The 14,800-nt window shown below is 25.3% G+C and overlaps 3 protein-coding genes and 1 long non-coding RNA gene across 9 annotated transcripts; 3 read left to right on the top strand and 1 right to left on the bottom strand.

The window, feature by feature from the left end:
* The first annotated feature begins 45 nt into the window (after positions 1-45).
* LOC126868054 (uncharacterized) lies at positions 46-2,050 on the top strand. Its single transcript, XR_007690519.1, has 2 exons — positions 46-308; positions 384-2,050. It is a non-coding gene; the product is annotated as an uncharacterized LOC126868054 (long non-coding RNA).
* LOC126868050 (polymerase delta-interacting protein 2) lies at positions 1,830-6,105 on the bottom strand. Of its 2 annotated transcripts, XM_050623207.1 has the most exons (7): positions 6,017-6,105; positions 4,915-5,165; positions 4,249-4,404; positions 4,082-4,181; positions 3,206-3,547; positions 2,918-3,123; positions 1,830-2,216 (listed from the first exon to the last, which is right to left on the bottom strand). In XM_050623207.1, the coding sequence occupies exons 2-7, from the start codon at positions 5,007-5,009 to the stop codon at positions 2,102-2,104; spliced, it is 1,014 nt and encodes a 337-aa protein (XP_050479164.1). In that variant the 5' UTR covers positions 5,010-5,165; positions 6,017-6,105; the 3' UTR covers positions 1,830-2,101. The 2 variants fall into 2 exon arrangements, with proteins under 2 accessions (XP_050479164.1, XP_050479163.1); XM_050623206.1 differs by having other exon boundaries at positions 4,915-6,064.
* Positions 6,106-6,372: 267 nt separating this feature from the next.
* Positions 6,373-11,610, top strand: LOC126868047 (glutathione synthetase-like). 4 transcript variants are annotated; one of them, XM_050623201.1, is made up of 4 exons: positions 6,373-6,487; positions 9,567-10,235; positions 10,317-10,723; positions 10,795-11,610. In XM_050623201.1, the coding sequence occupies exons 2-4, from the start codon at positions 9,604-9,606 to the stop codon at positions 11,217-11,219; spliced, it is 1,464 nt and encodes a 487-aa protein (XP_050479158.1). In that variant the 5' UTR covers positions 6,373-6,487; positions 9,567-9,603; the 3' UTR covers positions 11,220-11,610. The 4 variants fall into 4 exon arrangements, with proteins under 4 accessions (XP_050479158.1, XP_050479156.1, XP_050479159.1 ...); XM_050623199.1 differs by lacking the exon at positions 6,373-6,487 and adding an exon at positions 8,908-9,166 and having other exon boundaries at positions 9,450-10,235; XM_050623202.1 differs by lacking the exon at positions 6,373-6,487 and adding an exon at positions 8,912-9,166 and having other exon boundaries at positions 9,450-10,235; positions 10,810-11,610.
* Positions 8,597-13,413, top strand: LOC126868052 (required for meiotic nuclear division protein 1 homolog). Of its 2 annotated transcripts, none has more exons than XM_050623211.1 (4): positions 8,597-8,623; positions 12,000-12,232; positions 12,315-12,672; positions 13,141-13,413. In XM_050623211.1, the coding sequence occupies exons 1-4, from the start codon at positions 8,612-8,614 to the stop codon at positions 13,300-13,302; spliced, it is 765 nt and encodes a 254-aa protein (XP_050479168.1). In that variant the 5' UTR covers positions 8,597-8,611; the 3' UTR covers positions 13,303-13,413. The 2 variants fall into 2 exon arrangements, with proteins under 2 accessions (XP_050479168.1, XP_050479167.1); XM_050623210.1 differs by lacking the exon at positions 8,597-8,623 and adding an exon at positions 11,471-11,612 and having other exon boundaries at positions 12,013-12,232.
* Positions 13,414-14,800: the final 1,387 nt, after the last annotated feature.

Here is a 14,800-nt window from a genome sequence, read left to right as displayed (position 1 = left end):
GACTCCTGCACCTTCTCAAGCTCTAGGTTCCCTTCCTTGATCCTGCTGGTCCAATGAGGGGTGAGTCTCACCTCGCTGATCGGGTCTCGTTTTCTTGAGTAGATGGAAGTGGAAGTATTGCATCGTCCTTCCAGGAAAAGAATGCATATGCGCGGCGAGAAACAAAAAATCTACGTGAATTGTCGAGGATAAGATACCGAGAAATTATATTAAGAGGGTCGATCTGTTAATTTGGTACGATAATAAATAGTCTAAAGTTCTGAGTCATTTCCTCCTCCTAATAGGCTGACTTAATGAATATTTGAGTGGTATAAAATTTTCTATTTGCATATATAATCAGTCAATTTCGCTCTCGGTTTATATGAGATATCTCTAGTTTTTAGATACAATCATCGAAGCTAAATTCATTCTACTATATTAAAGACAAGTTCTCATGATGGTGTAACTGCAATGGATTCAAAAGTCTCCAACAAATATTATGTGAAGTTTAAAAGTTACGAATACGTAGCACCAAAAATGAGTAGATCTCTGATATTAAGTACATCTACTACATCTCTCTAACTAGTTATTCATCATCCACTCATCACCCAGCTATGTACTCACCCCTGATATAACTTTTGTTACATACAGTCAGTCATAAAAGCTTCCGTACACTCTTTAAAATAGAATAACTTTTTTAATATTGTACCAAATGACTTGAGTCTGTTTTGAGAAGTTAGAAGCATTAGTGTACTAGATGATGTGTAAAAAAGTTTGGAGAAAATTACTACTTATCGAAAATGCGGAGGAAATAATAAGTATCGCCTTTTACAACTTTTGTATCTAAGCTTTTGAAAAGTATATTTTGTAGATTTAATCTAAGAAGGTTTGTGTAAAATTTCATTGAAATCAGTTACTATAGACTAAACGTTACCAAAGACTGCAAATAGTTAAAAATGATGAAAATCGCAGTTTTTTACGATATTCGGTCTGTAAATGTAATAAATCTAAAGATTCTTATATCTTTCGATGCCTGTCGCTTGTTTCTGCATCAATTGATTTCGATTAAATTTTCACCATATACATACATAGCTGACATAAATCTACAAAACGTATTTTTCAAATTTTCATTACAAACTCAGATAAAATAGTTGTAAAAAGCGACTTTTACAATTTTCTTCGTAATTTCAACCAATTGCAATTTTCTCAAAATTGGCTTACATATCACCTAGTAAACTAATCCTTCCTTCCTAACTTTACAAAAAAGCTCAAGTCGTTTGATTCTATTTTAAAGAACGTATTCTGTTTTAAAGGATAAACGGACACTTTTTTGAGTGACCGTACATGCACTTAATTCATTTGATAGAATTATAGAAAGATAATCTTATCTATATTTCTTATTGATTTGTATTTTTTCTTTAAAGCAAATGAAGATATTTAAACAAAAATATGTCTGGAATACAACTCAAAACATTATATCGTAAACGAATTAAAAAGCGAACATTAACGTTAGTGGAGAAGATTTTTGACAATATTTTTCAAGATATGTTTAAATTTCTCTGTTCATAAAATAATAATTTAATAATAAAATATACAATAAAATATATAATAAAATATAATAAATAATAAAGTATCTAGGATTATATTTAATTTTTGAAAACATTATCAATTAACATTTGGAAATTCGAGAATTTTTTATATAATAACATTTGCATATGCATTTTATAAAATATATATATTCAGTATTTAAGTTCAGTACACGAAATTATCAATCTTATTGGTGGCTTTTAATTATTTCAAGAGATAACATATTTGTTTATTCTTAATTTAATTACAAGATAAAGAACAACTATATTTATACAATTATATTTTATTCATATATCTATTTGTAACAGATCTTACTATATTTAAAATAACATGATAAAATATTTGTTATAAATTTACTATATACCAAAAACTACACAGCTTAAATTCTACTCATAATATTTATAATCAAATATTACAATCGATATAAGTATTATTATATAAGTATAGATCACATGTATTAGCAAGTTTATATTGTTCATCAATTTTTAGTGTTATTTATTTTCCATCACTTTCCACACCGCATTACATAATTTGTTTAAGAATTGATATTCATATCTGTAGGTGGTTTTTCTATTTTAGATTCCAAAGAAAATGGTGGAATCCTACAATCAAATGCATATCCATCTTCCCTTTCCATTCTGAATGTACCCCTAAAATATAACATAATATGACATATTTACTATGCTGTAACACTTACCTTTATACACATTACAATCAATAATATTAAAACATTTTTAGACTGTGTCATACAACTGATGATGCAATTGAAAAAGCAGTAATTTTACATAAAAGATAAAATTCGAAAATATAGGACAAATTTTTCAGCACAAGACTAAGACATTTGAAGATTCTTTGATTGTGTGTGCATTCAAGTTCTTATTATATAGAACTCTCATCAAATCTATAGTAGGAAAATGTAATAAAAACAACAATTACTTTCTCAACATTGAGAAACATTAGTAACAAAAAAATCTTTGCTCTTTAAGAACTCTACGTAGTTAAAACTCGGTTAGATGCACACATAACCAAAATACGTTCAATTCTTTTAATTATATAATTTTATTTCACACTTTTATTTATTAATATTTTTCATACCCTTGAGAATTCACCTTTGAATATTCTATTCCCAGTTGCATCATTTATTGCAAGATATCTTATGCAAGTTTAAAAGAATTTATATTTTGTTAAATCTACATTAAAAGCTAAGGGTACATGTAATTCAAATATTATTGAACACTATAATTTTATTAAAGAATAAAAGAATATTGTAATTTCTTTAATTATTAAATTAATATATACAAAATAATTTTTAATGGAATATATTGAACATAAAATAATAATAAATACATACCACATGTGACCACTTGCAGCTTGCAAACTCACATGACTACTATATTGAAAAGCAGGTAAAATTTTTGATAAGACAGGTTCCTGACCAACAACACCTCGTCCTCGTACAGTTTCCAATGTGCCAGAAAGACTAAATATTCTCCAGTGTCTTTCACGTAATTGCACACTCATATCACCCAAATTTTCCAATCGAATGCAGTAGCGCCACTAATTTATTTAATTAGGATGGAATTATTTATTTGAAGTTAGACTAACTTGCAATTTGTAACAAGTATGTTTTAATACTTACCCAGTGTGCAGCTGTAGCTTGATTTCCTCTATAACCCATATAAAACGGAATTACAGTAACACGAACATTTTCAGTAGTTTCTTTATGTACATCTGATAACTCCAACCATGGATGATTCTTTTTCTGCCATGCTCTTAGGGTTTCTTGTGCAACAAAACATGGATCCTGATTTGGATTATATGCTAGGAACTTGTCAAATAGTTCATGTTGCAATGCAGTTTTCTCATTTGTAGTATAAGGCAAAACATCTTCATGAGCAACATAATCCAATCCTGGGACTGTATATAAGCTATGACTACTTTCATGATTACTCAAAAATGTTACAGCTTCTGTCTGAGCACGCTACATATAAACATATAAGATTGATTTATAATGTTAATTTTCTTTTCTATATATTTAAGGGAATATTTTGCTCTAGAAGATTAACAAATTTCATTGAGTTTCATGGAGTTTTTAACATTTTTCTTTTTTACTATCATAAGAATATATTCTTAAAATATTGGTTTGGAAAGTTTGTAGCATTTCTAATAATCGGTACAAACTTCTACTGTACATGATGAGATTGAATAAAGACTTTTTAAAGAAATCACAAAGCTTACTAAAAATATTATATCTGTACACGCTATGCAATAAAATTTTAATTCTATTTTAATTCTAAGGGAAATAAATTGCCCTTAACTTTTTCATTATGAATTTTTTATATACATATAAACAACTCAATTTATATGTATATACATATGTTATTAATATAAAATTCACAAAATTACCAGATTTATAAAAGTTTTAGGTTTCCTTTCATGTAGCAAAACATGACTCAAACATAGTTGTCTAGACTAAAATATCCCTGTGATATTTTACTCATCCTTTCATACTTACTATAAAAGGATAATCTCTTTGGTCAATTAGTACCTGATAAAAGGTATGAGTTCTACCTTTTACTTCTTTTCCCACACTATTATAGTGATCATTTGTATTTCTAAAAACAAATGGAATTTTTAAATAATTTATTAATTATTTATTTTGCAACTATAAGATTACTTTACCCTTCTCTTTTATTTGGAATATCTCTGTCATAAACTCTTGCTGTCCAAGGAAATAATATTACACCTCGGTAACCAAATACTCTATGCAGAATTAATTGACCAGTTTCATACTTTCCTTGTAATTTTGGTGTTTCTAATTTTCCCACTTCTGCCAATCTACAAAAGAAGGTTATTATAGTATTTGGTTCAGATTACAGATTTTGATGAGCACAACTAAAGAAATAGAGCTTAAATAAAGATTTATGTTTATCAAATATTATACCAAATATTGTATTTTAAATATTATTCCATATTATTTGTTTCCATGTAACTGTCCCACAGTTTAATAATCAACTTCTTATTAAAGTATATAGTAATCTAATATTTATATTTCTTATTTTTGAACACTATGTATTTAGAAAAAATACATATTCATTGATATCTCATTCTATTATTAACTATTTACTAGAATGTTTTAATACATTTCATATATCATGCTCTTTTTATATAGTTAAGATTTTAAATTAAAAAAGACATTGTTAAAAATGCATAACATTGAAGACAATGTAATTATTAATTTAATTAAAAGGCTTCATCCCCATATGTGTTTTGAAATAGAAAAATAAATAAATAATTTACTTTATTCAATTGATGTACATATTTAATTTGTTATGAAGTTTATATTACCTGATGTGTCTTACATGATGCAAACAATATTTTTTCGGCGCTTTGAGAAGATAGCATTTTAATTTGCAAGTAACAAGATTTCGAGCAAGTTCCATGCTTTCTTAAGAAGTGTTTTTAATAAGGCACAATTTTTAGTTTAGACCGTGAGATACTGGATCGAAAATACATGATAATGCCTTCTTGACATTTTGGTAGCTTTTTACTACGTTACGACTACCAACGAGGATCATATGTTCTGTTTAGATGCGCACCTAAAAAAAAGGCGCATTCTTATGTCGATCACGAATTGAAAACATAAAATAAGATTTAAAAAATCCTTTTAGTGTTTAAATATTTTTCTTTTTCGTTCGCACGTTATACATTGCACATATTTCGTTTATAAATATATTCATTGTAAGAAAATGGTCCCTTCTGAAATTTGAACCAATCTCCTTCGAAGTAACAAAACAAAACCGTGCGCTTCTTTTTTCAAATTGTGTTCTCAAACATTGTTACATTATATAAAAGAATAGGAAAAAATGTTATCTATATTTGCTCTGTCACCGATCCGATCTGTATACACATTTTTTCTGCTATTCATCGGTACGGTACGTAGGAACAGGATCGTATACGACTGTAGGTACAAGGATACAAGATACGAACGACATATACATATACAGGATGCACCAGCAATCATAATATAAAGCTATATATGTGTATATAAACATACATTACGTTGTGTGTTGCAAGCTAAATAAATATTACTCGTAATATTACTGATTCTCTTATTAAAAATAAAACATACATATCTGACTAAAATATAGAAAAAATTTAATGAAATATTTCTTATTTTACGTTCGTTAACCAAATAGAAAACAGAATTTTTATACATAATATTGAATAAAATGAATTACACGATACAGAGATTTATTATATTAACGTGCAGGAGCAACATTAATTTTAATATTTCTAGAAAAATAAATACTGTTTTTACATCATACAATCATGTGTTAACAACACGTGTATTTATGACAAAACTCAGCTTACAATTACGTTATAATAACTTGTTATATACTACTAAAGTTCAGTTTGAAAAAGATAAATCTAATTTGAAATTACTCACGAATAAAGGTGCAAATAATTATTCTTCTGTTCAAATGAAAAAAAGGACCAAGAAAAGGACAGCTGTTTCTACCAATGATGAAATGAATACTGTAAGTAATTATAATTATAGAGATATAGAATATATCAATTATCATAGTAAGATAAAATTTGAGAATGAAAGAAATAAGATTTAATTTTCTCAGAAAAGGAAATACCTTAAGTAAAATACTTATTTTATATTTATATTAAATTAATATGTAAGAAATTAACTAGGAAGAAGGAGAAAGAAAGTAGAAATTAATTAGAAAGCAATTTTTATAAAATTTATATAACCAAAAACTATACATTTAAATTAAAAATTCCGTCTGTTTACAGGCATATAATGTAAAAGCATTGGCTACTTCAGAAGAATATAATTTGGAAGCTTTAGTGCAAGGTCTTATTGAACAAAAGCTATATGTGCCTAGCAGTATACAAACATCAACTAACTGTAAGTATACTAGAATTATTAGATTTCATTCATGATATAGAATTGTTTTAGAGTTGTAAGTATTTATAAGTATTAGGGGTACATCATATGAATATAATCAAATAAGAAGTGTTATATAAATATAGTACACGTAACTTTAAATTTCAATATTGTCCTTAATTTTATGCCATTGGCCTGTTATGTGTAAACTAACTTTAAAAAAGAGAGGTACATCAAAGAAGTATTAGATTGATTCATTGAAATGAAATGAGTTCAAAATAAGCATTATAAGGTAATGAATACAGTGTTTTATTGTTATCAGTTTTGTATCAGTAACCATAGCGTAGATTTTAAAATGGACAGTAACAGTTAAGGACTATCTTTGTAAACCTAATCTTGTCTTATAGCATAGTAACTGTAAATCTGTTGTTATTTCCATTGTATTTCATACTTTTATATTATAAATTTTTAATGAGGCTTGAAATAACAAATCTATATATAACATTTTTTATTTAACTGTACCTGCAGAATGCATTTACAAGGTTTGACTCTGAGACTCAAGGTCAAACTCTGAGCACCCTGTATATGAATCTAACTATTGTATTTTAACACACAAAAAGCATTTTATAAAAGTTTTCATCTTTTAAGACGTATATATATATAGACGATAATGTATATTAGAATATTAAGTTTATTATTCTGATACCTATTTTATATTAATTATCCTATTATATTAATAACTGAATAATATAAGAAGAACTAAATAATTTAATAGAATATAGTAAAACCAAAGGATGCTTAATAAACATAGACCAGTAAATTACTAAAAAGTAAACTTCAAAATATTTTAATTAGCACTATTCAAATCTTAAATTATTTTATTAAGAAATTATGCAATATCTATTTTATAATTGACAATGAACTATACATAATTAGTCTTATATTAGCACAATATGCCTTTAGTGATAACTAAACTATAAGTGCTTATGCACATCTAAATTTGCATAAGCTGCCAAAAGCAACAATTTGAGCAGAGATTTATTTCACACATTAGATATAATAGTGTCAGTAATACTTTGAAAATTTTATATATTTCTGCAAATTATGTGCATTTTATATATGCAATTTTCCATAAATGCATAAACATCTATAGTTTAGCAATAACGAATTTGATGTCTATACATTTGATATACATATGTATTGTCCCTTTGGCCATTCATAGTTTATTGCAATAAAATAAACAATATAAACTGTTTGATATGCAATTATTGGAATTATAAATTGTTTGATATGCATTACTTTTGCAAAATTTGTATAATTTAATTTGTGAATCTGTTCTTTGATGATAGGATATAAAGCTTGAAATTAAAATTGATAATTACTAAAATAAACAATGCGTAAAATAATGAAAAAATAAAAAATATTTATATTAATATAAAATATGTATATTTAAAAAAATTGCAAAATATTAATCATTATTATAATACAGTTATTTAATTTCATTTTAAATTATTAATGATGTATTTACATAATAAAGTTAAAAGTAAAAAAATAATTAATAAACAAATCTTCTAGCAATAAGAATACATTTTATCATGTTATTTGAGTGATGATTATTTGAATGACATGTTTGTCATTTTGTTTGTCATATATATTTATATAAACAACTATAAAAGGAATTAAATTACATTATGGTAAATTAGAAATAGGTAATTACATATATAAAATATCTAAATAGTAATTGATAAATTAATATCAAACAAATAATAGATTTACTAAATTAATGAATTATACTTTTAGATTGAAACTTTTTTATTAGTACAGTAATTTATTTAACCACAGATTATATATATATATCTTTTTAGATTGTATTATCAGAATAATTTTTTATCTGAATACATATATTCATTAAAATGATATTTTTTATCTATATAATGTATCATTAAAATATCAAATATTGAACAGGTTATTTCAGTTTTAATATAATTTTGAAAAAAGTATTTTGCTTTTACAAATTAAATTAATGAATAAATATAATTATTTCTATTTTATATTATGTTTGTTATGTAGTTCAGATCGTTTTCAGTCAAATAAAAATTCTAATTTGAGGTTAAAAATATAAAGTAAAATATTCTTTTTATTTATATGGATAAAAATGTAAGTGTAAATGTTATTATATTTGATAATGAGATTTTGGAATGTTTCTCTAACCTATAAATATGTATATGTTTCATAACTATATTTGTGCAATAACAGGAATGTAAAAAATTTATTTACATAAAATGAACAAATATTCTTCAGTATCTTTTATTTGTGTAATCTCAAACTAATATATAATTAGTTAGTAATGTATAATAATAATATATAATAAAAGTGCAATATCATGTTCATGTTTATTTATTTTAACGTTTATTTAATATTTTTTATCGATATTTTTACAGCATTCTTAATATTTATAAATGCTGTATAAAAGTATTAAAATGATAGAGTGTATTAAAATTATATATATGAAATATTATCTATATATAATACACGGTTCAATAAAATGAGAAATGTGACTATTTGTAGTTTTGTATACTTTAGAGATTACGACGCCATATATTGCCTATACAGAATTAAAAAGTATGCTTATCATCAAAAGAGTGTAGTCGTATTATTGCGATACGCTATTGCAACCTTTTCTTGACTTTGTGCAACAAGGTATTCTTAAAATTAAATTGTTTTCTTTTTAAAAAGTACATATATCTTTGCATATATTCCATTGAATAAATGAATAATTATTTATTAATATTAATTATTTACAATTAGATATTTTAGATTTTTTTGTATACATAGCATATATATAGGCGGACTGCCTCTGAATATTTATCTTTTTAGTAAACAATTATATTACTAGAAGTTAATTATAATATTTATTAACTTTTATGTATATATTGTATGTAATACAAAAAATGTTTAAATTTCATTGATATATTCATAATAGGTTTCTAGAAATGTATAATCTAAAGAATTAGATATATTAGCAACAAAGTTTATATAATTTTAAGTGACGTAAATTTTTTAAATTATCAAAATTTACATAAAATCTGTGGTTTAAAAGGTTTTATGTAAACATCTACGTTAAGGAAGGAATAACTATGGACACAGAACTTAGTTTACCTTCTTCTAAACAAGAGCTCGAAGAGTTGATAGAAAAAGCAAAAGATTGGGCACTTATGCATGGAATGTGTATGAGATCAAAACAAAATTTTAATGAAAACATCCTACAATTTGCACCGTTTATTCTGATGCCATCTCCATTTCCTAGAAAAGAATTCGAGAACGCTTGTTCGATTCAAATAATATTAAATATACTTATGCATAGAGTTGCCCAGGACTATAATTTCTTAAAAGCAACTTTAGAAGAAACGATTAAAGTTGACAATTTTACCAAAAAGTTATTTGAAATCTGTAAAATTATAAACAAAGAAGGGGGATCAGCACAAAAAATATCTCTTGGTATATTGCGTTCAGACTTAATGTTGGATACATCTTGTCCACAAGAAGATACAATTAAGAAATGTATACCATATTGTTGTTGGAAACAAGTTGAAATAAATACAATTGCATCTGGCTTTGGTTGGTTAGGACCTGCTTCAACTGAATTACACAAATTTGTATTAAGAGAGCTTGGATATTATAAAGAAATAAAAAATCTTCCAGAAAATAATGCACTGGAAATAATATGTTCAAGTATGATTAAAGCATGGAAGATATATGGAAATGAACAGTATGTTTCTAATCAAATTACAGGTTATATTACAGATCTTACAGGTTAAGAAAATTTAAATATATATTTAATTATTTACAGAGCAGTAATTTTATTTGTTGTTGAAGATGTTACATATAATATATGTGATCAACGCTTTCACGAATTTGAAATTAAGAAACAGAATCCAAATGTTAGAGTCATTCGTAGAAATTTAACACAATTGGCAGCTACTGCCAAATTGGGTTCTAATAAGGAATTGATAGTAGACAGTTATATTGTATCTGTAGTGTACTACCGATGTGGGTATGAACCTGGACAATATCATACACAGAAAGAATGGGATGTAAGATTATTAATAGAAAGATCATTGGCAATTAAGTGTCCTACCATACAGTATCATTTAGCAGGAACTAAAAAAGTTCAACAAGCACTTGCAAAGCCAGGTGTAATTAGTAGATTTTTAAAAAATGAAAGAACATGTGCAGAGATCAAAGAAATATTCACTGGTAAGTGAATTATTTTACTAGTAATATATCACATTGAGATATTAATTGAAATATTATGTTGTTTTGTATAGAACTTTATGCATTAGATTTTGATGAACGTGGAGATGCTGCTATAGAAATGGGAATTACAAATCCACATTCTTTTGTACTTAAACCTCAACGAGAAGGAGGTTGCAATAACAAATATGGATTAGATATAAAATATTTTTTAGAGTCTATAAAGAATAAGCAAGACAGAGTAGCTTGGATTCTTATGGACAAAATTCATCCTCCAATTCACAAGAGTCATATGATCAGACCTGAAAATAATATGAGTACAGAATCCCAAGAATTAGTTTCTGAATTAGGAATATTTGGTGTTATAATAGCAGATGAAAATAATGTATATCTTAATAAGCAAAGTGGTCATATGTTACGGACAAAGTTAGCTACTGCTAATGAAGGTGGTGTTGCATCAGGATTGGGTGCATGTGACAGTCCATTTCTAATAGATTGAAGACACATACATAAATTGACAGACACATACTTTTAATAAGATATGAAATAATATTATACACGAGATGAAATTTTAATTTGTTATAGGGATATATTAAAACAGTGTACTGAGTATTACTTCTCAAAGTCAAATTTGATAAGTTATGCAGCATATACATAATATTTTTTAATATACATTATCATAAATAATTATCTATATATTCTTTTTTTTATTTAAATGTGAAGCTAAAATTTCTTTTTTCAAATATATGTTTCGTACATAATGTTTATTTTATATACATATAAAATGAACCAAAATGAACATACTTACTACCAGTGTGTATTTAAGATAATACATCTTCCATTTATTTATATGTAATGGTGTTATCATATTTTAATAAAATAAATGCTTATAGTAAGTATTTGTAGTATTATATATATTATAGCAAACTTGTGAAGTACTGATAATGAAATATATGTTAAAATTACAAATACAATACATTACAAAGGTATATAATTAAGATTGTATTATCTAAAAAATGTTCCCAATTTATACAATGATAGTAATCAAATGAAGTTTTGAAAAATATTTTATATGCAAAAAGTTTTAGACTTCTGAGAATCTTTAATTTATTGGTATCTTAAATATTATAACTTTTATGCAATACATTTTTTTAAAATGCATATGTATACAAATATTTCAATATGAATAAACATTATTTTTATATGCGATACTTATTTACTTTATTTTTTTCATAATTCCATAATTCCAAATAAGTAAAATAGGATGTGCTTTATTTAGATTATCTTTGCAGCTTCACCAGATGTTATACATGCTGTGGCAAAGTATGATGTCAGCCATGAACAAAGAGAAGTTTTCTTTTTCCGAGAAGGCACTATAGTGGCGTGGAATATTTCTGAACTCGAATGTGAAAATATATTAGAATTTTTAAAAAAATACGAACAAAATCGTTATATGGAATGCATTGTAAAATCTGAAAGTGAAGTAATGTGTTACAGTTATGCGGATCATGGGTAATATCTATTAAAATTTAAGAGATTTAAATTTCATTATTTTTCAATAATTTTAGTTCTTTGCTCTTTAAATATTTTACAGAAAAAAGAATCATATAAAGGATGGTAACATTATTTTAGCTTTAAACGCAACAAATTTAGATAAATACACATTCTCAAATGCAATGGCACAATCAGTCAAGTTAGGTATATGGGAAGCATCTTTAGACCATTATATAGATTCCATAGCATTTGTTACTGAAGATTTAAAGTCTGGCAGAGGGCTTAGAATGACTCAACATGAAGTATTAAGAAAGCAAGGGGAATTATTTGCTTTGCGACATTCAATTAATTTAAGCTCAGATTTATTAGACACTCCAGATTTCTATTGGGAAAGGGATGATTTAGAACGTCTTTACCAAGAAACTTGCTCGTATTTTAACATTGCAAAACGCACAAGAGTAAGTTAGAAAAGGTCATTGATTTGGCTATGTATTATGAGCTTGTATATAGAGTGTATAGAAAATTGTGGTATTAAAAGTAAATTATTCTTCGTAGAAAAGTAGTAGTCAAGAAATAGTCAAGAATGTAGAATGAAATTTTTATTACAATTTTTTAAAGAATTTTAAAAATAAAGATATAATACATAGTATATATTTATTTATTACTATATATACTAATTTACTTGTTTATTTACAATTACACTATTGGAAAAATTATTAAACATGATTACATTGTTAAAACATACAAATTTTTATTATGTGAATGTGGGATGTAAAATTATAATATTTTAGATACCTATTAAACTAGATAAATACATATTTAAACTATTTATTTTACTATTTTTACGTTACTTTTGTATGAGGAACCACTTAATTTTCAATACTCTATGTATGATATGCAAATATATAATTAATTTTATTTTGTAGGTTATAAACGAAAAATTAAATCATTGTGTTGAACTTGTGGGAATTTTAGCAATGCGTTTAAGCGATCGCCATCATATTCGTTTAGAGTGGATGATCATTATTCTTATCATGGTCGAAGTTGTTTTTGAAATATTACATTACATCAACAGATATTTTTCATAGTTTAATATCTATAATTGTATTTATAAGGTCTAAATTAGTATAATAGTAATTGCTATTATCTATATTGTATTTAATTGTAAAAAGATAAATACATATTATAAATAAAATTTATGCTTTTGCGCAGTTAAACTTTAGAACCATGTGGTGTTTATTCATGTTAATATATTTGTTTATAATGTTGTTATTAATTGTTGGCTAATTTAATACTATAATTACATTATTTTATTTTACGATCACACTTTACTCTATTCTATTTTGTGATCAGTTACATACATATATTATTTGTTTGGCATTTCTTTCCCCCATCCACGTTTTTTGGTACATAATTTAGGTTACATAATTTATTTCAATGAAATAATCAATCACGTATATAAATTGTTAAACAATTAACATCAATACATAATTATGTTAATAGAATATTATTTCGATCGATTAATACTAAATTATAAAATAAAACATTACTCTTTGAAAAAGGAAAAAATAAGAGGCAAAGGGAGTGCAAATAAGTTTTTACATAAAATAAATATTTTTCCAAATAAAAAATAAAAAAATAGTTTCATTAAATTTTGACTGAAAAATTCTATTATTATTTATTCATCTATTATTATTAAATTCTACTATGAATTTAATTATAGAATAAATTTTCGACATTTACCTAAGAAAGTCAGCAGCTGCGAAATGCAACTCGTCAATAATTGCAATGTAGAACAAGGACACCTGTTTACTATAATATTTTATCTTCCATTACATTCATAATTATTAACATTTAAATAATGTAAATTTTAAAAAATTATAAATGTTCGATTTCTTTTATTCCTAATTGCAAATGCAAATCTTGATAAAATTTTTCCTACTTAAATCTAGAATATTTCTATTTTCTATTCAATGTAAAAATTGTAATATAAAAGTCGAAAATATTTAATAATAATGTATATGATATCTAAAATATGTATGTTACGCTTAATATTCTAGAAATAATAATCTGATATAAATTGTGTAATGAAAATAATGTAAAAAATCACTTCTATATAATATATGATTATTCCATTTGTGTTACATATTACTAATATTGGAATTTTATTATTACAATTTGTGTTATATATTATTTTCACTTTATACATAAAAGAAAAATATTTTATCTTTACATGTATTGTATATGATATACAAGAATGAAATACATAGAAAACAAAATCATATACACAACTACAAGTAGGATAATGTACACTTATATGTATAATCAGGTATAATGTATACACATGTGCACGCAAATACGCACGCGCAGCCACGATGAAGGAATGGACACTGAATGAGGGATTCTATATATAACTTCGTGTACTATATTCTGTTAAGTATTAAAGGTACGATTTTGTATTTAACCTTTCAAAGTCTTTACCTTCTCTCGTCTTATTTTATGACAATGATTATAAATAATAGATTGCTGTTTAAACAGTAACATATCCACTTACACGTGTGGACCAATATAACTCCAATTTACATG

The sequence above is a fragment of the Bombus huntii genome, chromosome 7, assembly GCF_024542735.1.
Source record: "Bombus huntii isolate Logan2020A chromosome 7, iyBomHunt1.1, whole genome shotgun sequence".
Taxonomy (NCBI): domain Eukaryota; kingdom Metazoa; phylum Arthropoda; class Insecta; order Hymenoptera; family Apidae; genus Bombus; species Bombus huntii.
This window is presented reverse-complemented; position numbering and strand designations above follow the sequence as displayed.